Raw genomic sequence first — 24471 nt, forward strand, 5'->3', positions numbered from 1 at the left:
TAATTATTAACGGATGTATACCGTAAGTTAGGAGCATGACTGAAACTAAAAGGTGACTGTTAAGAGCTTCAATTAATAATTATAGAAGAACAAAAAGAAGGCTTAAGTTGTCATTAAAAAATAATTTCACAGTTGCACATTTTACCCAGTGCAGAAGGCTATCTTATTGAAGGAACCAGCATTTTTTTCTTCCAAATGGGTCAGGGTCTGGGACCATATTTGTACTCCTTGACTACAACTGTCTTCCTCCCTCCAAACTCGGAAATCTTCCATGGACTAGCAGTTAATGTCTGCTGATTGGTACAGCTCCATGGGCCATTACCTTGCACTGATTTCACCTATCTCCAAATCTGGGGGGTACCAAAGAAGGGAAAGGCTTTAGGAAATTATTACTTTAAGATCATTTAATGCAGGTGATTATAGAACTAAAATGTTAATTGTTGTTGTTATATAATAAATGCTACTATTTAAACAGCAGCCATTTCACTTGCTTTAGCAGATGAAGAAGCAGGGAACAGAGCCTAGTTTTTGTATGGAAGCAGCCACCTTTAGTTCTTTGTTGCCCTGAACCATTTCCTTTTCAACTGGTCTTTTAAAAAATGTGGTCTCTATCCAGGTCAAAGATCTGTGACAGGACTCATAGAAGGCAGGTTCCACTCTGCTTCTTTTCCTGGCAGGTTCTCAGCCCATCCAGAATCCTCATATGACAGGTTGGAGGACCTTGCTAAATGGTGTGGGCTATGACATGACTGCCAGACAAGGAAGAAGAAGCTGAAAATTCATTTGATGAGTTTGCCTTTAACCAATTTCCAGGATAATATCTTAAGGCCTATCATCTCTGGAGTAAAAAATATTTTATGCTCAATATTAGCATAAAAATGTGTTTTCGATGTAAGAAGATGTAATGGCTTTCAAGATACAGCTCAGCATACATGTTTCCTGACTACTCTTTAAACCAGAATGATGTATCTGAATCTTTTATTTGACAAGCTAAAAGTTATGCTGACATTTTCATAAATCTTTGAAAAAATATAAAGAAGCAGATTTAAAAGTAAAATATTGTGTTACACAGTATACTTAATGTTTTATCTACCTGTGCTTTTTTCTTCTTGTGAACTGCACTTTCCAAAGAAGGAGGCGTTTCGGATCCAATAATATCTGCAATATCCCCAAGGCCAATGTCATGGCCATGTTTTGATCCACTTTCTTTATTCGTATGAATGCCAAAAATATCAGACAAGATGTCACTTTCTTCTTTTTCATTTTTTACAAATTGAACAATTTCAGCCGTAATACCATGTTCTGTAACTTCAGCTTTCTCTGATTCTAGGACATCATCGTGGATTCCAAACTGGGTTGGATCAGGCATATCTCCTAAAATTTTGGTAACTCTTATATTTTTGGCTCCTTCCACTAGGCCACCCCCAAACACAGTGCTCCAAAGAATCTGGAAAATACCCCATATTATGGCGAAAAGCATTTGGAAGAACCCTATGAATAGCATCCACAGAAAAGAAAAAAACACTTTCACCAATTCTTTTAAAGTCATCTTTTTCACTTTTCTATACTGTTTTCTTAGATTTTTCAGTCTAATTGTTTTAATAATGGTGGTAGCATTTTTCTTTGCTGTAGCACATGCTAAAGCAAAAGCTGAAGCTGATTCAAGAGATTGCTCTTCTTTCTCATCTTCTCCAACTTCCCTCACATAGCAATGTTCATCCTCCTCCTCCTCCTCAGGTCTGTCAGTTGTGTCCGATTCAGAGATCTGAGATGCCAACTGCATTTCAAAAATAGTGTCTTCGCAAAAGTTTACAAAAAGTTCCATTTTTTCTTGTTCTCCACCTTCGTTTACAACATCAAAAATAAACTGACGCTTCGATTCTTTAACTTGAGGCTTTTCCCACTGTGTCCTACTAGATTCACTGATCTCAAAATAAACCCGCTCTATCTTCTTGGCACCTCCCATGATTTCAATGCGTCCCAGGTAAGGTTCAAAATAATTAAGAACACTTCCTGCTGGATCTAACAAAGTCTGAAGCCGTGAATCATTTGGCATATGTTCTGAAAGGTTTGTTAAGAGTACTGCCACATTAAATCCAATATCTTTGGCTGGCTCATGAAATCTTTCAACAAAGTCAGCATAATTAAACATGTCATTTTCATCTGTTTCTGCACAGGACAACAGGAACTCAATCTCTGATTGTGTATATTGCTTTTGACCTTCCATGGCTTTCTGGAATTCCTTCTTTGAGATTACACCTTTGCCTTCTGGATCATACTCTTTGAATGCTTCAGAACTTGTTAGATCTTTCAGCTTGAGAAACATGTCGAAGAACTTCAAGATCATTTCTACATTGCTAGATGACTCGACCAGAGTGTCCACCATCTGTTTCCCAATTGTGCCATTTACGACATTACCTATATTGTAAGTTTAAACACTGTTATTTAGTTATTAAAACACAGAGAAAGTATAATAATTCAATATACATGTTTGGAAATGTTCTTTTCCTCTAATTTTATTGAGATGTTTAATATCAAATTTCAACATAATTATATATCTTATATTACGCATATTTCTGATTTAAAATTACCAAATGGAATGACTACAGTGGGCTTAATTAATATCAGTGAAATTAAATTCTGGTTTGTTGACCACAGTATAGAGCATTCAAACATGCAAATAAAATTAAGACTAAGTTTCAAAAAAAATAATTCCAAACATCTTAATGATGTTTGAATTCTATTGCAATGGAAAGAAGAACCACAAAAATAAAAATAAACCTTCAAGTAGTGACAACAGCATCACCACCATATCCTTCAGAAGATCCAATAGCTCCTTCAGCAGTTCAATTTGGCTGGAATCCTACAGAATAAACAAAATAATATTTTTTAAAAACTTAAGACCACCATCACAAATCAATACAAAGTTAGGGGTTTTAGGTTTTCACTGTCCCTTCTCAGTCTCATTATACTCCTGCTTCTATGTCCTAACTGAATTTCCTTCTACATCTTTCTTGTTTCCTTTTTCTTTCTCTGTCAATTACCATGCAATTTCTTCCTCTCTTCATTCCTCTTTGATCCTAATCTTCGCTGCTTTGTTTGTTTACTTCTTTTTCTCACAGCTGGCTTTTGTTTTCATTTTATTTTCATCATCACTCCTCTGATCATACTTCCTATTCCCTTCAACTGCATCTTCTCTGTTCACCTTGTTTTTATTTATTTTTTTGGCTCAAGACTGTTTCTGGCTTCTGTGACCTGTATCCCTTCATTGATTTATATCCCACGTTTCTCCTGAATGGGACTCCGAGCAACTTACAAGACCAATTATAAGTGAGTAACAACAATTACATAGATCATGTCTTTATTGAGAACCACCACTCCTCTTAACGCTCCCCCAGCAAGAGCATCCCTCTGGACAGCTAAACCAGGACGTCCCAATTGGATGGCCCCGCACAAGAGTCTTCCTCCAGGGGCAAACCAAGAATGGGCAACTTGGAAGTCCCTGGAACAGACTCAGAAGTGGAGTAGACAGACCAAAAGACAACCTGGCAAAATGACATTACCTGAAAGAATCCTCGATCTTGTGCGACTGTGGAGCAGAACAGACAACCCTGAATCTGTATGCTTGTCTGCAATGCCCTGCCTCACGTACAGAGGAAAAATTGTTTGAGGCTACAGACAATGCAGTCGCTGTTGTCCGTTTTTGGTCAAAAGATATTTAGCCGCTTGTGCTTCTTCTATTTTATCAGGTTTTTACTAATTTATGCAAAACTTTAGATACGAAATAAAAAATGTCTTTATTTCACCTTTCCATTTTACTTTTACCATACATGTTCAACAAAAACTGCACCATAAAATTTACCTGAGAAAGTTTCATTTGCATGTTAGCAAAAACATGAAGAAAGCCAACAACTGCATCCCACAATCTGCTGTGAGCCAGGCTCTGTTGGTTTCCAATACAAGGACCCTAAATTTAAGGGAACATTTTAAAATTTAATTTTATACATCTATTCCAGTAACCCAAGAAATAAACAAGCATGTTTATTAAGTACATCTGCCATCACAAAAAGTTATGTACACATTTCTATATATTCTAAACAAATTCTATAAAGAAGGTTTCAAAGACATTCCTATTCATTAAGGTACATGAGAAGCAGAATGGAAGTGGGACAAAAGGAAACACAGACGTGTAGAGAACTTTGGTAGTAAGCATTATAATCAGGTGAAACAACTAAGCAGATTAGGAAACTTGTTGAAGATATCTACCAAAAGGAAAGCAATATCCTTTATTCATTGTATAAATAAAAGCTGGACTGAACACTCTAGGAATGGCTGCTTTTCATCACAACTTGACTATTAGCATGGATTGGTTCCAAACCCCTCATCTACATTACTAGCTATACCAAAGTATGTTTCTCAGACCTAGTAAACAACTTAACTGAAAAAAGTAAAGATGGACTGGTAGCCTTCAGAAGATATGCTTTTCTCAAACACATATTACTATATACAATAGAGAGAAATAAATGCTACGTACTTGAATATATTCAGTAAGTGAATTAAAAATCTGCTTGGTGACAGCTAATGCTTTAGAGAAGTTACGTTGTCCAGAATCATCAATTACATCTTTTCCAGAGTAGTACCAATAGAAGTCACTAATGGATTCCTAAGAATAAATAAGATTATTTTTCCACTACATTTTTGTAGTTAAAACAACTATATTTCATAAAGATGTTTTCAATAGTAGATGGTTGCATTGTGCACCTTCAAGTTACCTGTTGACTTATGCCATCCCCATGAATTTCACACTGCAGTCTTAGGCAAGGAATACTCAGAGGTAGTTTGTCATTTCTTTCTCTGAAATATAGCCGACAGCACAGGGTATTTGCCGGCAGTCTCCCATCCAGGTACAAACCAGGCCTGACCCTACCTATCTTCAAACTTCAGACAGTATCTGTACTATGTAATATTCTATTTATGTGTTGTTGATGGTTGTTAATCATGATGGTGACAACATATTTATATAGTCCATGATGATAATATTTATGTAACATCTGAATATTAAGTGCTAGTAGTTAAAGAATAATTCTCAGACCCAGTAAATAAAGATTATAAATGAGCATGAAAGAAATATATATACTATTTTCATCCATAATATAGAGCCAAAAAATATCATAAGCTTTCAGTCCATTTAGACTTCAAGGTGGTTTGTTGTTTGTATTAAACCAAATCAGCTTAAAATAATATGATCAAATATGTAAAATATCCACAACAGCAGAAGTAAATGGTAAATAAAAAAACCTAGAGCTATAAAAGGCTTGAGGAGTTTTAATCCTACTTCCAAATACAAAGGCAAATGTGAAACAGCATTTCACAATTCAGAGTATCACAAGAGAAAATTATCCACAGTGAAAATTCTCTTCCCAACCTTTGTTGGATACCTGATATTGTTAGATGATCTACCAATCAACAACATAACCTTTTCAAATAGGAAAAAAAATCCTGTTTGACATGGTGGTTCTTCTGTATTGCATTTAGTTAGTATAAATACAGTGGATCCTTGGTAGCCACTCATTTTGGTTCAAGGATTTTTCATGGATACCAAAATCCATGGATGCTCAATTTCTACTATAGACAATAGTGTAGTAAAATAGTGTTTCTTATGGAAAATAGAAAAGTCAACATTTGCTCTCTATCTGTCTGTCTGTCTGTCTGTCTGTCTGTCTATCTATCTATCTATCTATCTATCTATCTATCTATCTATCTATTCAGGGCATATGGAATCTATGGATATTGATAGTGCTTGATCTCTATGGGATGTTCAGAACACCCCACATAGCCTACAAGAAAACACCTTCCTAATTAATTTCCAGAAAAGACAGTTTGCTCAATTTGAGGTAATAATTGATATACTCAAAGGATAATTCCTGCTGCCTTAAGAAAGCTCAGAGCATTCTTCAGGATCCATCTCACCCAGCATATTCTTTTTTTGAATTATTGCCATCTGTCAGACAGTACAGGGTGACAAGGATAAAGACAAACAGACTGAAGGATAGTTTTATCCTAGAGCTGTGGCTATGTTGAACTCCATGGTTTCGCACTGAGGTGGCGTTGGGGGCTGTGCGGTGGTGGTAGGGGTGTGGAGGGATGGGTGTGTTGTTTTGTGGTGAGTGTGGAGGTAAGCATGTAATTTCATTGTGCAATAGCACGACAAATAAAGCTATTTTATTGGGTTATGTTTTTCATTTGAAGGTGTTAGCATTATTCCAAAGACTTTTTGATACTCTATTCACAATGCCACAACCATTCCTCAAGGGTTGCCTCCCACATGTCAGTTTTGCCCGGTTTACTTGGACTGCTGTGATCGTTGAACTACATATCTAAACACTTTTGTCCTTGCTTTTGTATATTAAATAAATTGAAAGTTTGGTTAATAAGCTGCAGTTTATTTAATCAAAAGTTTTCCTTATTTATTTCTCACAGCCACTGCAGATACCAAGAAACTGGAATGGAGAACATATGGTCTCACAGATGCAATCCATTGGCTATGTGAACTGGGTTGATAGAGGATAAATCGATATTTATAAAGGCATATATTTTCTCCATTCTATACCAAGACTCAGAATTAGTCCTGTTCCATATATAGTGATACATCTCCCCCTCCCCCTCCCCCCCGGCTGCTGCCCCCAATCTAAGATTCATGATTCAACTGCCTCATTTACCTGAAGACGTAATAGATAGTCAACTGTGCTAATAATAATATTCACTGTTGTAGTATTGCCCATCTGAGTACGTAAATAATTCTGAAAATCTGAAAGGAAAATTAAATTTAAAAATAAGTGCATGGAATACAAAATATTCATAAAATTTTAATATATATATTCATATAGAAACTGAAAATATTAATTTCTGGATTGTGTTTGTAGATGAGATATTTCTATAGTATGGCAGTTAATGGAATTGAAAAAATGTTAGCAAGGGTAGGGGTATAAATATTGGTGTATTTGTTCTCCTTGTGAGAAGATTTCAAAAGTGAGATTTTAGGGACTCTGATGAGTCTGGAGATCCACTGCTGATAGAATCACAACTTGATTTCTAAATACAAAAGTCATATTCAAACTTTTTTGAAAATACTGTATTACCTTGTTTTTAAAAAAGTGAATTAATTATCTTTCCTGAAGACCTGAATATTGAATTAAATAAAAAGTAATGAACAGTATATTACTTCCAGTAAATTAATTAAACTAATTATAGCCCACTTACCATTGTTATGGCCTTCACACAGCAGTTGTAAAAATCTAAACAGATCTTTAGTAAACTCATCATTCTGTAGTACTTTCTCACCTTGAAAACACACAGTACAATGAATTATGTAATCATCAGTAACCTTTTAAACATGCAGAACAAATAGTTTTCCAACAGCATCCTTCAAACTATGTGATTTCAATAAAAAAGCAAATACTGTAAGCTGATTTACAGTAATTTTTTAAAAAAGAAATGTATTGGGAAGAATGATAAAAACGAACTATGAAACAGAAAAAGCAAAACCAAAATATTTAGCACTCCAAAGCATTCATGATCAAAACTACAGGACTAAAGATCTAATAGGAAATGGTTAGTCATTATCAAACCATGCCTTAAATATGAAAGACACTTCTTTAATTAAGCATCAGATTGTTTCTCCAAGCTCAACACGCAACTGGTTGCAGACCATGAAACTAAACCTAAAAAATGTCTGGAAAGATGCAATTAAAGAAGATTTCTTTCTGTATTTGCAACACACAATAGCATCAAAAGCTGTAAACCCAAACGTACCACGCTCACGTACGATGACTGTGGATTAAAGAAAAATAATAAGAATATAGCATAAGCAAGTTATAATTTACATGAAATCTTTTGTTTAACTGTTTTTTTTGGAAACTTAAAAAGGGTAAAACCTTATTACATCATCAATTTAATGAAATTATCAATAAAGAAATCTTTGGAAAACTGACAATTTTGGTGTTAAAAAGGGAGAAAATGAAATGTAAACCTTATGTGATTTAGAAACATTGCATTTATTATACTTACGTGTTCCTTCTTCAGTAACCATCCCAAGGCCTTCTGCTTTATTTTGTCTCTCAAAGGCATTCAAGTCAAGAACACTTGAGCAAACAAAGAAAAAGGCAGTTGAGAAAGGATTGCTGTATCTAATAGCAACAGAGAGACCCTGAACTGCTTGAATACAGTTACAATAAACAAAACATCCAAACAGTTGAAATGACTTCTAGAGGTTTAAAAAGGATATTTCTGAAAGCTGAAACTTTAAGTTCATTGAAGTCAGTGATAAAAGTTTCACTGACCTGAAAAGAACCCAAACCAGCGTTACAGTATGCCATGTGTTGATACTAGGGCAAGCAGAGTATGATTGAATATGGTGACATGAAAATGAATCTAGCACGTCTTTCAGAAGACCTCATTCAGTCTCGTCATGCTCAGGATAGATTTTGGAATAAATGTGATTTCTAGTCAAAACTAGAGGAAATCCATTCGAGCAATTGATGTTATGGTATAACCCCATTTGGGTGATATTGTGCCATGTACTGGACATTTTTGAAAATCATCACGATCACTGTTGATCTTTGGGACACATTTTATCAGTGGCACCTTCAGAAGTTCTATTTTTATAATTTCAAAATTGCCTTCTTGACTTCTGGATTTCCTCCTCCCTCCAGATGTCAACGATTGTTACCTGGATATAGTATTTAACATCTGAAAAGTGTTGCATGGTATCTTACCATTAGTTTTCTAACACCTTTGAATCTCTCTTGTTCTCTACCTTCCACCCCTGACAATGTGTATACTACTGACTTGTCTTTCAAGTGCCTTGTTAAAGGTTAAAATGATACTGTTTTAAATATTAGTAAAGTACAATATGCTAATTTCAACTGAAGGCCCCACTCCATTATAAGTGGAGCAATCAATGTTTTGTTCATTTGAATCTATCAGACTATTTTTGGTAAATCATTTTCAGAAGAAAAAAATAGGCAGGGATGGGAGGATGTGAGTTTAACTCACCACTATTTTCACCATTATTAGGGAGGTCTAAAATGTTGGAATAACAGCTCCCAGTTTAACAAATCCTGCAATGTTTGATCAACTGAAGAAGGAGCGATAAGAAGCAGAATGGGAAGTGTGAGAGGGAAGCAGGATAAGAGAGAAAAGGGAGAGGGAAGAACCTAGGAGAGAAGAAAGGGGCAGGGAGGCTTTCCACTAAACTATCCCAATGCCCAGCACTCTCTAGCAATAAGAAACATTCTAAAGTATTTCAAAAACATTCAATAAGATTTGCTTCTGAGTAGCCACATAGACAGCATAGGTATAGAATCCTTTAACTCCAAACTAACAGTTCCAATATCAACAAATTTCTCAAATCAAGAGATGTATTGAAACCGGATGAGGGATGAATAGAAAGAGAGATAGAAGCCAAGTGGAGAGAAATTTGAAGAAATAATTTCATTTAAACATGCATGTCTAGTAGTGTGTGAATAATACCACACTGAAGAATTGCAAATACAGTAGAGTCTCGCTTATCCAACCTTCGCTCATCCAATGTTCTGTATTATCCAGCACAGTCTGCCTCCCTCCCAGATCGACAGCTGTTTCTGTAGGCAGCAACGTGCAGCGGGCCAACATGCCCAACAACAACACAAGTGCAGCCACGCTCCCAAACAAGTGGCAGACTTGTTGTAAAACATGATGTTTTGGTACTTAATTGGTAAAATCATAACGTAATTTGACGTTTAATGGGCTTTTCCTTAATCTCTCCTTATTATCCAACATTTTCATTTATCCAATGTTCTGCTGATGTTGGATTAGCAAGACTCTACTGTATATTCATCACATCTCACCTCAAATAATATACACAATATCATACATTGTAAAATAATGTATAATAGGAATCAGAACAAAGTCAATAGAGAAAGATTACTGAAGAAAGCCATAACATATCCTCACTCTTCCAGAAGGATATACAAGCTATTACAGAATAGTACACACTTTATGCTGCTGTCCATCTATATGTACGGCAGCATAAAGTGTCTACTATTCTGTAAGTCCTATACATGATTGAGAAGCAAATAAATTGCTCCTCTATTCTATTCCATTCCATTCCATAGCGGCGCTGATCTTTAAATATCTGAAGGGCTGAGCATCAAAAAGAACTTCCTGGTGGTAAGACCGGTCAATAGTAGAATAAAGCTACCTTGAAATCTTGTAAACTATTTTTCTTTGGAAATCTTTAAATAGAGGCAGGATAGCACACTTTCAGGAGTGCTTCAGTTGTGTATTTCTGCATGACATGCAGTTGGATTGGACAGCCCTTCCAGTTCTATGATTCTGTGATTCTAATCAATTTTTAGTGGACAGTTCACCTCTATTTTCACCATTATTAGGGAGACATAAAGTGCTGAGCCACATTGCTAAAAAAAGAAAAGAAATCTAATGAGTAAATTAACTAGCTATTTCCAAGCTTTGGTTCACAACATTTTCATCCAAAGGTGACATGTATAAAATAAATGTCCAGCTTGTTTGTGCAAATGTGCACTATAAATCATTTAAAAGTAACACTGGTTTGTGTTTTACCTGCAAGACTGCATTAAGCCAGACAGAGACTGAAAAAATCCAGCATCTTTTTTCTCCTTCAGATAATCCAACATTTTCTGAAAAGAAAGAGTTGAAGGAAATTATCATTGTAATTGCCCAGAGAGTTTTATGACAAAACTGAACTGACCAAAAAGCTTATTTGTTTAGCTTTACATGAATTTTACTTTGGCACATGCTGAAAGGACAAAGTTGCCTTATTTATTCACTCTTCTGAAACAATCATTTTCTGAGCAGTAAATCTAAACATAACAATGTTTCAAACTATAAATATTAACATTCTTAAAATAATATTTCAAAGGAAAGATATATAGGCATATGTTTACCTGTTGAACAACTGAGTTACCTCCATTTAGAACAGCAATGCCAAGTTTTAAGGTTTCAACTACCATTGGCCCCATTTCACCTGTCAATCAAGAATATAGCAATGATTACCTTATAGTTCTGGTAACAGATATTTAAACATGTATCTAGTTCACATTTTGCATTGCTGTTAAAGTTGCACAAAAGTGAAGAAATATCTGTCCAAAAGTCCATTTGCACAAAGTGTTACCTTTACTGGCACTAATCATCTGTAGTACCATCTCAGCAGCTCCACGTTCATGAAGCCGAGATTGTTGATACAGTGTTTTTTGCTTTTCCATTTCTTTTTCCTATGAGAATATACAGATGCAAGTATGTGGGTTTCATAAACATATAATGATATTTGATGTTGCAAACCAAAACTTAAGTAAGATTTGTAGAGCATAATAAGCTTGGGGAAAAATACAGGCAGGAAGAAATCTAAGCACAGTATGCAATTACCGAAAATATATCATTACAATGTACAAATCTATATAATTGGATGAATATTTTCAGTATTTTACAATTTCTCTCAACATACCTATTATATCATTATTAGTAAACAGGAATGGCATGTTGCTTTAGTACTGTAAATTCTAAGGTGGAAGAATTACATACATTTTAAAAGCCTCTCACCTCAAATGTTTTCTCTTTTTCCTCTTCCTCTTCATCATCATCTTCTCCACTCTGGCAGCTCTTTTCTCATGAGAAAGAAATAGTCTCAGATGAAATTAATCTGTGTTTACAATTTTCATTTGGTTATAAGAAATCAAAGAGCTTTTAAAAGCATGTTTTAGAAACACAGGATTCCACATCTTGTTTTATATGCAAAGCCTAGCATCTTATTTGACAGTAGTTGGCAAAAAATATAGAGAAGGGAACAAAGAAGCAATCAATTCAACCAATCCTCACACATAAAAGGATCCCTGTGAAACATAACAAGCACCATATTCTCTTAAGTTTTATAGTGTTGTCCCAGGCCATTATGAAGAGTGGGAATGTCTGAGACTCAATTGCTTTCTCCTCTGTTCAAAAGTCACAGGCTCCCTAAATGTGTTCCATTACTGAAGAGAGGAACTGAAGGTATATGTGTGCCATGAGAATAGGAAGAGAAAATGGAGCTCAGTTATGCCCTATGTCTGTGTGGTTGTACCCAAGGAGCGTTGGGTTCAAGTTTATTTATTTATTTATTTACAGTATTCATATTCCGCCCTTCTCACCCCGAAGGGGACTCAGGGCGGATCACATTATACACATACAGGGCAAACATTCAATGCCCATAAACACATCAAACCGAGACAGAGACAGACAGACAGACAGACAGACGCAGAGGCAATTTAACTTTCTCCTGAGGGGATGTTCGATTCTGGCCACAGGGGGGAGCAGCTGCTTCATCATCCACTCTGATGGCACTTCCTCACTTCCTCATTCCAACGTTGTAAATTAGTTAAACTTGCCTCCCCACTTTTATAAGTGGTATCTTATTTCCTACTTGATAGATGCAACTATCTTTCGGGTTTCTAGGTCAGCAATGAGCAGGGGCTATATTTTTTTATTTTTAATTGACAGGTGCTCACCCCGCCACGGGCTGGCCTCGAACTGGTCATGGTCAGAGTGATTTATTGCAGCAGCTGCTCACCAGCCTGCGCCACAGCCCAGTTTCAATTTAACTGTTCCCAGAACAAGTAAAATTTCACTCAATTAGTGACAATAAACCTAGATGAATATTAAAATTAAATACTCACCTTTGCCATCATTGCTGAATATGCAGTATACAAAGGGTCATTTTCCAATTTGCTGTAGAAAAGTACAAGTGTTATTGAAACTTTCTCTGAAAAGAACTTCAAAAGCAGGGAATTGCAGTTCCATTAATCTTAAAAGCATAAAGACATTCACTTCTTTGTAGCCCCTTGATACCATCTCATAAGCTTATAAGGCTAGGAACTATGTCGGATTATTTGTTAAAACATATTTACTGTGCATTCACAACTGATTAATATATCTAGCTGCATCACAAAAGAGGATTTTTCTTCCTCTATTGTGCTTTCAAAATACTCAGCAGGCAGAAACTCTAGCAACTTATTTTCTATAGTACTGATTCTTATCTATGATCATATCAGGCACAGAATCTGTTTCCAAAAGAATGGAAAACTTTTTCTTACTCAAAATATTTCTGGTTTGTTTCCTTATGGGAATTTTTAAAGGATGAAGTCACACTCTAAAATATTCTTCTTAAATTGTTAATATTGTTTTTAATCTTAAAGTCATATAAAACTGTACAATATAATACTTTAATCTCAATATAATATAAAATGACACAATAGTAAACCCATTTATTAATGTATCTGCCCAAAATACTAATGAAAATGATGAGATTATTTTTAGGTAATACAAATCTTCATTGCCATAGCAAACAAGCACACATTCTATATATAATCAATACCAACAGTCGCTATTTTTGCGTAAAGAAAAGTTTCTTCAAGAGAGAATAGACAAGTGGTTAGAGTTCTATAACATTTTGAGTGAAGTCCAGCTACCTTCTCTCAGTGAGAGCATTCCGACTGAAATGAAGAATAATCTGATGAAGAGGGTCAGGATGCTTTTCAATCTCTTCCTCATCCTCTTCACTTTTTTGTGGGAGAGTCTGAGAAAAATTATATTAGGCTGTTTCATAAAGCATGTATGAGCAATACATATATAAAAAGAAATGCATACATAAAATGAATCTCTGCAAATCTTCAGTATTATAAATCAACACAGATTCAAATTCAAATATTTTCTCAGTACTTGAACCTTCAAGTACTGTGGAAAAACACACCATCATAGTGCTTATAAGTCTTAACAGTACCTAATTCTGTAACACAGAATTACGTTTATATAAATAGAAATAATAATTTTTTTAAAAAAATGTTTACTGTAATTGAGTTCTGTTCTCTAAAACAGAATAAGAGTGGAAATGCTGTATGTAAAATTAATTTAACATGTGATGGTGACACGTCTTTATTATATTTGCTAACTGCATAACCTTTAATTTTTCTTTTAAAATATTCTGATGGGGAGCAGTCAAGGACTGCAGAAATTGCTGTAAATGTCCCATACACCACCTTTCTGCTACTCTTAATTTAATATATGAGCAAAAAAGGAGCATTAAAATCACCACTGGCAATTTTTAATTAGAATTAAGCTCTATAAAAGAAAAAAAATGCTCACATAAACAAATATTCTCATCCTAATATATAACAGTGTAGTTTGAAGTTGCATATTACATACTCACACAAACATGGGCATAAGCATACATATATACATACATACAGTTCATTAGAACACCACTCAAGGTATCAAGAAAAATAATGGCAATATTAATTTATAAAAAAGCTTAAAATGCTAAAATAAAAAGGAGGTTATGCAATTGCCAAGTTTCAAAAACACAAAGAAGCATTAAAATAGTTGATTTTGCTTAAAATATGGGAATTGCCAAACAAAGCAAAATAGGGCCATGATACGATTTAGTTCAAGGCTATCCCTAAGAAATTATAGAAAATCTGTATACATGTAGGTGGCATATACAACACTGTTGTAGACCTTTTATATACGTGTATTTTAGAGCACAGCAAGTAAAAAACTTACAGTTCATAAATTTAAGGAAATTTAGAGAAAAGGAGGGATAGTCTATAAGAAAAACACACACATCATATAGTATTGATTAATGTGGGTATCTGAAACTGAGCCAATCATATCTGTACTTACAGCCAGATCCTGAACTAGTTTCTCCTCAAAGGAATATTCCTCTGTTTCTATCCAATATTTCTGATAGCCATGGAGGAACAGGTTAATAGAACGGTGCCTAGCAGGTGGGGTGAAAGGCAGATCAAGAGGGATAAACGGAATATAGGACAAAAGCTCAGGTAGTTAGTGATTAGTAAGCATATGGATTTTGTACAATTTTTCCCCTCTGATTGGTCAGTAAATATTTAAAAAGTAAACACCCTCACCCACGCCCCAAGTGATTGTTTTACTCTCACCTTTTAGTGTCTATTTTGCTATGCATATCTGATTTGCTTCTCCAAATGCCACAGAAAGAAATCCAAATCCTTGGCTCTGACTATTTAGGTTGTTGTGGATGCAGATCAGTGGCTACAAAACAATGACTGCACCCCAAATTTTAAAAACACACGGGAAAGCCTGAATCCTGCATAAAGATTCAGACTTTCCCGTGTGTTCGGGCAGTTCAGACACCGACTGCTAATTCTAATCAAAATCCTAAGCAACTCTTTGGGCTCAGATACTCAGGGACGTGGGGTGGTTGTCCCCTCCCACCCTCCTTTATCTCATGGCAGCCTGCTGCAACTACAGGGAGAACCTCCCACATAGTGGGCAACCTCTCTTCCTGGCTCTGTACCATGTGACTGGCAAATTCACCTGGGAGAAGTGGAGGCTTGCATGGATGTCTCAAACTCAAGGCTCGCAGGCTGAATTTGATCTGCCACATCATTTATTTTGTGGCTCACAAGGCATAGACACATTGATCATGGAAACATGGTAAGCATTTTTTAAAAACTAAATTTGAATGATTGTGCTTGCATTTTGTTTTGTGTTTGTTGTTATTTTCATAACATGTGCAGTAGACGAGAATGATGTGTGATATGGTGTCTCAGAGAATGGTGTGTGATAGATATGGTGTCTTTAACAATGTGCTAAGGAGCAGATTTATTACTTATACACTTCTGCAATTAAAAACAGCCCTTTGAAGGCAACCATAAGGCAGATGTGGTTCTTGGTGAAAATGACACACACCTGGGTTAAAAAAGTCTCTTGGTTTTCCACTGAGGATTTTGAACACTGTACACAATTAAAAACTGCACAGAGCAAGGAGGGCTAATACCAATCCTTTTTAAAATGCTGCTACAACATTTCATGTTATTTGCACTGAGAAATTAATTTATCACTAATGCTTCATGCTAACATTTGGACCATTTTTTCAAGTCTATTTGAGGACTGACCAATCAGAATCATTCATGAAATTGTACAAACTCATTGTATGATATCATATGAGGTTCAGGGGAGGAGTGTGTGCATAAGTAAGAGGCTCTCAGTTACATTACCGTTAATGTGAGTATGAGCCTGTTATATTGGGTTTTTTCATGTACAGTTTCCAGCCAAACAGGTTGAAAGGTGCTCAGGAAGAAATTGTCAATTTTGTGTCTGAAAAAGCGTATAGGTTTTAACTAACAATAAATAACAACAATTACCAATAAATAACACAGTCTTATTTTAGTAAAGAAAACATTATCCAAAAGTATATGTTATGTCATAATTTCATAATGTTTGCATGTGCTTTCTGTTAAGTGAAAGTTCAGTTATGTATGATATATCCAGCTATATTTATATCTGACAAATACACACACATTGTAATATTCACACTGTAGCACATACTGTTTATAATAATCCATCAACACAGTTATCAAATAGGAATCTTGCATTGTCATGAAGATGAGAGAGAAATAATTCCACACATTAAAGGGCACAATCCTAAAAGTGCATGGGTCTCTGAGTTCCCATCCTTCAAGGCCTGGCTGATTCCTGCCTGGAGAATCCTTTGTTGGACGGTGTTAGCTGGCCCTGATTGTTTCATGTCTGGAATTCCCCTGTTTTTCAGAGTGTTGTTTTCAACCAGGCCTTGAAGCTGCAAGGCTTTTCAGTGCTAATCAAGATGATTAATTGCAACATTCACACTTGCCTCCAGCAGACAAGAGTTCTTTTTCCCACCCTGGACCTTCCACAGATATATAAACCTCCCTTGCCTAGATTCCAATATACCTCACAACCTCTGAGGATGCCTGCCATATAAGTGGGTGAAACGTCAGGAGAGAATGCTTCTGGAGCATGGCCATACAGCCTGAAAAACTCACAGCAATAGCCTGGATTTGAAGTTTCAAGGCAGTTCTGAAATGTTTTCTATCTGCTCTGCTGTTTTTCCTCCAAATTCTCCTGAGTTGCAAGTCATTTAAAAATGTAAGAATTTCCTTGGCAGGCTCAAGAAAAGGGCAGGGATGGCATAATTTCTGCAGGCCAAATATGTTATTTGCATTTGAGTATGTTGCATGCCTTCGGTCTGAATCCAGTTGCAAGGCTTCACTAAAGTTAATGAAGTCAAACTAGCTAGGCCTTTGCTTGCTTTTTTGGAAGACATTGTTATTGTCATCCATTTACTTCCTTAACATCTCATATGATATAAACCCAATTTTGCATATTTTAATATTAACTGCAATAGGACATCTGGGCATTTTCCTTACAAAAGGACCCAGTGACTCTGTTTCTCTATGTTGTATAAATATATACAAGGGCAGGATTTACAAGATGTTAAACTAGGAATAATGTGTGGATTTTTTAATTACAAGAATGTGCATTACCACTACATGTATCCAACTGAAAGCTGGAATGGAAAGGGGATGCCATCTAAAAACCTTTTGGGTTAAGGCCGTAAACTATCACATTGAAGGGAATCTTTTTTTTTTTACATAACTTGCATATATGTTTTAAATATTTCCATATATCTAGAAAGACAGGGGTAATTTGTTTAATATCTATATGGAAAAGATACAGGAATCTCCCTTGCCAGTGAATAACTAGAATATACCCATATGTCCAGTTAAGGAATTTGTAAATCCTAACGGTATGTCCAAGAAGTTTTAAGTGTTCTGCATCTGGTTTTGGAGTATTGACAATTCTAATGCGGGTTTTGTGCCCATGTATCCTCTTGCATACATTCTATACCACACCCACAGCTGTACAAATATGTTTATGTTTGAGGCCTTAATATCACTCTGTATTGCATCTGAAGTAGGTTTATATCCACAAAAGCTCATTCCAAAATAAAAACCAATTAGTCTTAAAGATGCTGCAACTTTTTTTCCTTCTGCTCCCTTTGTCCTTTTTATACTGCAAGAGACCAACACAGTTGCTTCTTTGAAAACTTCAACTCATGTAAAAGTGTAATGTAAAACAACTTTGTTTAAAAAATTGTACCTTGGTAGATTATACAATGGTGCCATCCTGAAACAAGCAACAACAGCTCTTTTACGTTGCTTTGACAAGAGTTTGTGCCAAACTGCTTTCTTTGATCTTAATGGTTGCTCAACCTATGGAAAACACAACTGACAATGAGGATTTTTGTATTAACCCATTACTTAACCGAACCTTACAACAGCCAGATAAAACCTAGTCATATAGCAAAGAGAAAGTCACATTGTATCAAATACTTTATGAAACATAAAATCTATGTAGGTCACCTGAAATCTACAACTGACAAAAACACTTAGGCATTTCTAGTGAAGAAACTGTACACTGTGCTCATAGGTAAGGAGACACGATTCCCTCTAACTGAACTCCATATGTCAGTGAGATGTGAAACAAGTCCTCATAAAATGCCACAGCAAGCAAATTGGCTCATAGCAGTAGGGGCAGTGTGTGTGTAGGTTTGGAGGGTCACCTTTTCATGTCACATGAAGGACATTCTCCACTCAGACTGACATCTCATGAATATTCAGACAAGATCCTAACTTGATTCTTTGCTTCTGTTGACAGTGAAGCAGTCCTTTCTCCCAGACCACAGTAGAAAAACATTGGAGTTCTCTTAAACATGAATGGCTTATTACAACAGGCAATGATAGGAAATTAATGCCTTACCCTGGGGCGATTATGGCATAGGATTCTACAGGGATCTATACAAAATTACTGGGAGAAGCTATTTGGAAGTGCAGATTATGGTTTCACTAATATGTGGGTGATAACCAACTCTTTGTCTTTTCATCAAATTCATATAAGACAGTAGTGTGCATTCTGAATCAATGCTTTGATGAAACTAACTGAGACACAGATACAGATAATATTACTAGGCAGTTAATCTGTCTAGCTTTTCTGTAATCATCATGGAAGGAGTTGTACTGTCCCTAAAGATTATGTTCATCATATAGGTGTGCTCATATAGCATCAAGCATCACGGAGGCACAATTGGTCTTCGTGGTGTACAAGTACCATTTATTACCTTAGGTTGATATGACAACCAAGACTTGCACAAATATGGTCTAACTACTATACTTTATCAGTTTTTCATCTGGAATACTTTGATAATGGTATAAAAATTAACTTGTCCTAATTAGAGTACCAAGATAAGAGCTGAATAGGAAAATTCCTGATTCATAGCCTAGTCTTTGTTTGCAGTATCATGCTATAAAATATCTATGTTGTTTACAACAACCATGTTCAACTTTTCAAATTTATACTTTATAAGCATGATAATTTTCACCTGTTCCAGATGATACACAGCAGCTGAGATCCTCTGCACACGTTCCACAGTTTTCTCAGAATCAGCAGGTTCATCAGTTTTCAAGATGTCTTTGTATAGATTCAACTGCCATTTCACAGCTGGGTCATCTGACTACAAATTAACACATTCATTCTTGTTTTATAAATACTTAAAAGTCTAATTTAAAACAGATATTTGAAGATGTTACAGAAGTAATGTTGTCCTGTAACTTGCTTACACTCTTCTGACAACATGGATAAGGTGGTTGTAGACTTGGGAGTGTTTTCTAATTTTCATCTTCTTATTTCTCTTTGCACTTCTGGGAATGTAAAGTTGAACCATTTATAAAGTGTATTCTGAAGTTTGGGAGATAGCACAAGTATGTTGTATTACAGGGATGCCTGTGTCCTCCCACATGATCCCACACTATTTGATCCATTCTGTCAATACATCATTATCAATTAAATAGATACACCAACAAAGTGTTTTAATTTCTGTTCTGCCACTCCATTTGGTGTATCAATTATTTTGCCAAAACATCAAAGTCCTCAACCACCATAGCATCAATGTGTAATTACTCTGCAAACAGTGAGATATTCTATTCTTTTCTTATGATTTGTCTAATAGACAACCATACCTTCTCCTGTAAATGCAAATTATTGCGTAAATGTTCTTTGATCTCTTCTTCTGTGTCTTTCTGCAGACAAACACAAACATATGTTCAACAATGTAATCTCAATTAATACAGATTTAGTATCCCATATTGAAAATGCTTGGGTTTAGATTTTGGATTTTTTTTTAAAAAAAATTGTATGTCCATATACAAACTTACATAGTGAGATATCTCGGAGGTGGGATCCAAATCTAAACACAACATTAATTGATGTTTCATATATATCTCATGCACATATTCTGCAAGTACTTTTATACACAAAAAGTAATAATCTGTTTTTGTTTTCTTTTTGTACAATGACCCCCAGAAAGCAAAGGTGTAACTATCTCAGTCACTATGTGGACAATTTTAGATTTGGGAGTATTTCAGAATTCCAGATCTTTATCAGAATTCCAGATAAAGAATGCTCAGACTGTATATGAAAATAGCCTCATGAAGACAGCTAAATTAAATGATCAAAAGATTTTAAAAAAACCTAAAATGAGATCACAATCAACAGCTGCCAGTTTTTCTCCACATTTTGGGATTTCTTTACAAACAAATGTTCGCAAAAAAAACCACCCTTATGTTTAGCCCTACAAAGGTGCTTTACATAGAATACATTTTTTGGTAACAAAAGTCCTGAAACATGAAAGATCATCATAAAAGTAAAAAATTCCAGAGAAAGAAAATCTTGACATTATTTCTTATTATTTCAAAATAAAACATTCAGGCTATGCGTAGAAGACATATATGAAACATAAAGGAAATTTATGTTTAGATTTGGGTCGCATCTCCAGGATATCTTATAAATAGAGAGATGAAGTCCCAATGTAAGTACCCAAGAAAGTGAACATCTAGAAAGCAATATGATATGACTAGATATCTTACGTAGAATATATTGAAGCTTAAACACCCAGACATCCATATGTCTGCATTTTTCTCCAAAGAGGAATATCATGTTTATATATTGGTGAATGCTTACAATACTCTTAATAGTACCAAAGAGCTGTCTCATTTCTCATATAAATATCATGTAATTTCAATACTTAAGGATACTTGAGTGGAATGTTGATGTTAACCTGGCCTGTCTGATATGGGGATTCAGATTAACATAAATGGGGATTCAGATTAACAGAAACTGATAAAGGCGACACCAGATAGAATCCTGAATTAGCTGACAAGTGGAAGGGACCCTCACTTTTGCTGTCGGATAGATGGAGAATCATATCTGTTTCAGCAAGTTTCCCACCTCAAATCTTTGACATTCAACAAATGTTTGCAGAGGGGATAGAACCAATGAATGCTCTGCCTCACTAAATGAACTCAACACAAGGGGCAGGATATGTATCCATCAGTTAGGCTAACATTCCCTGCATCTCTAAAGTAATTTTCACATCCACTGATGTTTCCACACAATAGATTTGCTAATCTGCATAACTTAATTTTTGTGGTTGCCTGGTATGGAAGTTTTCAGTTTTTTAACTGTTCAGTTTTTGTTTTAAAAAGTTAACATTAAAGATAAACTACTCAGAGTATTTTATAATAGGTGAAATATGGAATAAAGGTTTTCAAGGAAACACAATAAGTTAAATCCAGTGCTAGTTAAATCATAGCAGACCTTTTGAAATAACTGGGACTTTTTATTCCCAACATTCGTAAGTCTTATTGATTTTAAAGGAATTAATCTAGTGTAGGACTGACAAAGAATTTGATCTAAATTTCTGGAAAGCATATACATGGACACATTAAATTTGCATGGTATATCTGTTTTAAGTGTCAAATGTTAACATTCCATTTTGCATTTTACAATTGATTTGTTTGCAGTTAAATCATTTTGCTTTATTTATTTTGTAATTTTCTAAACAATAATTATAAAATAATTATATAAAATAGGTCTGATGAGGGATGGCTGATGAATAAATAAACACTCCAAGACTGCAAAACTTCATGTGTAGTTTGAAACCCCTTCAATCAGTATCACAGAGTATTTGTAAACTGAATCCCTATGTTGATTTTGTTTACAAAATGAGCAAAATATTGACTCACATAGCTATATCTGGACTTAGCAAGAGAAATTAATTCTTGATCTCCAGGAGTACACATATTCAATCCGATGGGAAGCATTTTTTTAAGTGCAGCTACAATTAGAGAAGTCTGTATTGAGTACAAATCTCCTCTGCGTTTTGATTTCTTTCGTTCTTGATCATGACCACCAGACTACAAGAGGGAAATACATATGAAAGACATACTGTGGTTAGTTCATTCATTCATACTGAAAAAGCTATGTTTTTAATGACTCAATCCAAACTAGAAGTTTGTATTTTCTATTATGAATGGTTAAACTTGGTAAAATAGAAGTGAGTTAAAGAATTGCTGTAGAAAATACGTAAATACTCTATTTTACAATAGAAAATCTATAAGTACAAATAATAATTTTCTAGAAGCGATACATTCCTATAAATACATATACATCCACATGTGAAAAATAGGATGACAAATGAGAGCAATAACAATTGCATTTCTGACAAGACAAGTCTATGCTTCTTTGTGGGAAGATCTAGTAGATGACTTCTTCTGTAAGCACAGAAGAACCCTTTGTCTGAGAAATAGTATGATTTATATCCCCTACTTCAGTCCCTAACGAAATCTCAAAACAGCTCTAAAGGACTGGTAACTGCACCTGTGGAAAGCTGCAGAGGATGAGGAAAAGAGTAACAAATTTTGTTGCAACCACTAATGCAAAATTCCATTTAACTTCGAGTCTTATATGCATGGGTGAAATGTATCTGCAATACTCGTTAAAAAATCTTACACCTGCTAAGTATTAATTCAATAAAGCCATAGTTTTAAGTATGCATACTGGACTATTTTTCTGTTTCAGCTCCACTGCTGATACAGAAATCTAGGCATCACATTAGACAATCAGCAGATTCACCCACTCAAAAAATAAGGAAAATGAGCCTTAGAAAAGACACAGTAAACAGACTGCACATCAACAGAACTTCTTTTCCAGTCAAACAATATAGAATTTTATTTTAAATAATACTTTTGATTTAAAGTAGCAGATAAAAGCTCTGAGCAACAAAATGGCTGTTACAATTAACAAACCCGTACTGTGAAAAAATTTACATAGAAAAGCCACAAAAAAATGGATCTTTTTTGAATCCATGCATGGAAGACACACCCATTGACTCCACAGAGAATTGTGCCACATACATGAATTCTGGGTTTATAGCATGTAACCACTACAAACAGCAGATACTTGCTATTAACCCGTCACATATTTTTGTCTGCTGATGAAATGCTGCGCAGAGCAAATATATACACTGTACAAGCTTGGTACACTGGTACAGTAAAGCCATTAACACTGATTTGCAAATAATTACTACATGATTCTAGTCTACTATAATAGTGTATACAAACATACTTGGTAAATTGTTGCAAAGCTCTCTTTTTAATGGCCTTTAGCCATTCCTATGTGTATTTAGCACTTTAATAGGAATATACATATGATGTGATAGCTTTCTTCAGGAACTGGCAATCGCAAGATTACTTCTGCTTTAAGCTTTGCTTGTGAAAATGCCTTCTTAAAAGGTTTCCATAAATGCAATGAGTTAATGGCTCTATATTTAATGAAATTAAGTTGTATTCTACTTTGACAGCAGACAAACAAATACCACAATGTGCTACAGGGATCCAGTGGCGTCACGTGCCTCTTAATCAGGGGAGGTAACTGATATAACAGGGGATGTTGTGGTTATTCCCTCTTCTGGTCTTTGGAGAACACTTTTCTCCATAAAATACTTTGTTTGCATTTACTAGTGTTACTTATGTTACTATAAACAAAATAAATTATAATTTAAAGATGACTATATGCTCGATTCTGTCTCTGCCACCACATTTCAGCTTTTCTCAATTGCCACTCAAGAAAATCCTACTGGCAATTGCAAAACCAGAATCACATAGAACAATACACTCTGTTGATAACATTAACATGATTGCAAATTGTTCCTTAAAGATCTGCTCATATTTATTATGTTCTAATTGATGCACATCAAGAGCATTCTTCCTTTCCTCTACTAGGCAGAGTACCTATCATTTGTTTCGTTCTCTATAAACACAAGGATGGAATTTTTCTTCTGCCTCTATCCATTCTCCCATCATTGAGACAATTACTGTGTCCCCATGTCTGCTATCATTTCAGACTGTAAGAAGTAGGTGATAAATACATCATTCTTATCACTAAAAAGCTGCAGTCCTCCCAATTCATTCTGAAATATAATCTCTTGTTTGGGGAGGAGTGATGGTGAATATCATACCCATGGTTTTTCTTCAAGAAGGCTACTGCTTCCCTTATTATCACTTTGTGTGGTCATTAGTCAACAATGTGTAAGGGACTGTGTAACTAGGCTTGACTCTTATTGCCAATTGATGAGAAATTGCAATATATTGATACATAAAGACTGTGACCAAGAATTGTGAAAATGCTTACATTTGCCTGGTTTAGACATAAAGATTAATCATTGTTAAC

At 35.2% G+C, this 24471-nt stretch overlaps 1 protein-coding gene and 1 long non-coding RNA gene across 20 annotated transcripts in view; one reads left to right on the forward strand and one right to left on the reverse strand.

Annotated features, from left to right (window-relative positions):
• ryr3 (ryanodine receptor 3) overlaps positions 1-24471 on the reverse strand; it is a 342095-nt gene that overhangs the window by 42584 nt on the left and 275040 nt on the right. For 11 of the 19 annotated variants that reach the window (XR_010001819.1, XM_062967301.1, XM_062967291.1 and 8 more), the window contains 19 exons: positions 21987-22157; positions 19923-19982; positions 19286-19417; positions 18007-18119; positions 16083-16182; positions 13518-13624; positions 12726-12777; positions 11617-11676; positions 11192-11291; positions 10965-11044; positions 10621-10697; positions 8068-8141; positions 7813-7830; positions 7261-7341; positions 6720-6808; positions 4535-4663; positions 3863-3967; positions 2782-2863; positions 1094-2418 (listed from right to left, as the gene is read on the reverse strand). Coding sequence is in view for 18 of the 19 variants with exons in the window: in XM_062967301.1 (XP_062823371.1) it covers positions 1094-2418; positions 2782-2863; positions 3863-3967; positions 4535-4663; positions 6720-6808; positions 7261-7341; positions 7813-7830; positions 8068-8141; positions 10621-10697; positions 10965-11044; positions 11192-11291; positions 11617-11676; positions 12726-12777; positions 13518-13624; positions 16083-16182; positions 18007-18119; positions 19286-19417; positions 19923-19982; positions 21987-22157 (2955 nt within the window). In the remaining variant the exon portion in view is untranslated. Of the gene's footprint in view, positions 1-1093; positions 2419-2781; positions 2864-3862; positions 3968-4534; positions 4664-6719; positions 6809-7260; positions 7342-7812; positions 7831-8067; positions 8142-10620; positions 10698-10964; positions 11045-11191; positions 11292-11616; positions 11677-12725; positions 12778-13517; positions 13625-14727; positions 14825-16082; positions 16183-18006; positions 18120-19285; positions 19418-19922; positions 19983-21986; positions 22158-24471 lie in introns of all 19 variants that reach the window. The other 8 variants (XM_062967304.1, XM_062967281.1, XM_062967268.1 and 5 more) reach the window with 3 other exon arrangements.
• The window catches only part of LOC134295321 (uncharacterized), an 80269-nt gene that overhangs the window by 10078 nt on the left and 45720 nt on the right, over positions 1-24471 (forward strand). The gene's annotated exons all lie outside the window — the stretch shown is intronic.

This window comes from Anolis carolinensis, chromosome 1 (assembly GCF_035594765.1).
Source record: "Anolis carolinensis isolate JA03-04 chromosome 1, rAnoCar3.1.pri, whole genome shotgun sequence".
Classification (NCBI taxonomy): Eukaryota; Metazoa; Chordata; class Lepidosauria; order Squamata; family Dactyloidae; genus Anolis; species Anolis carolinensis.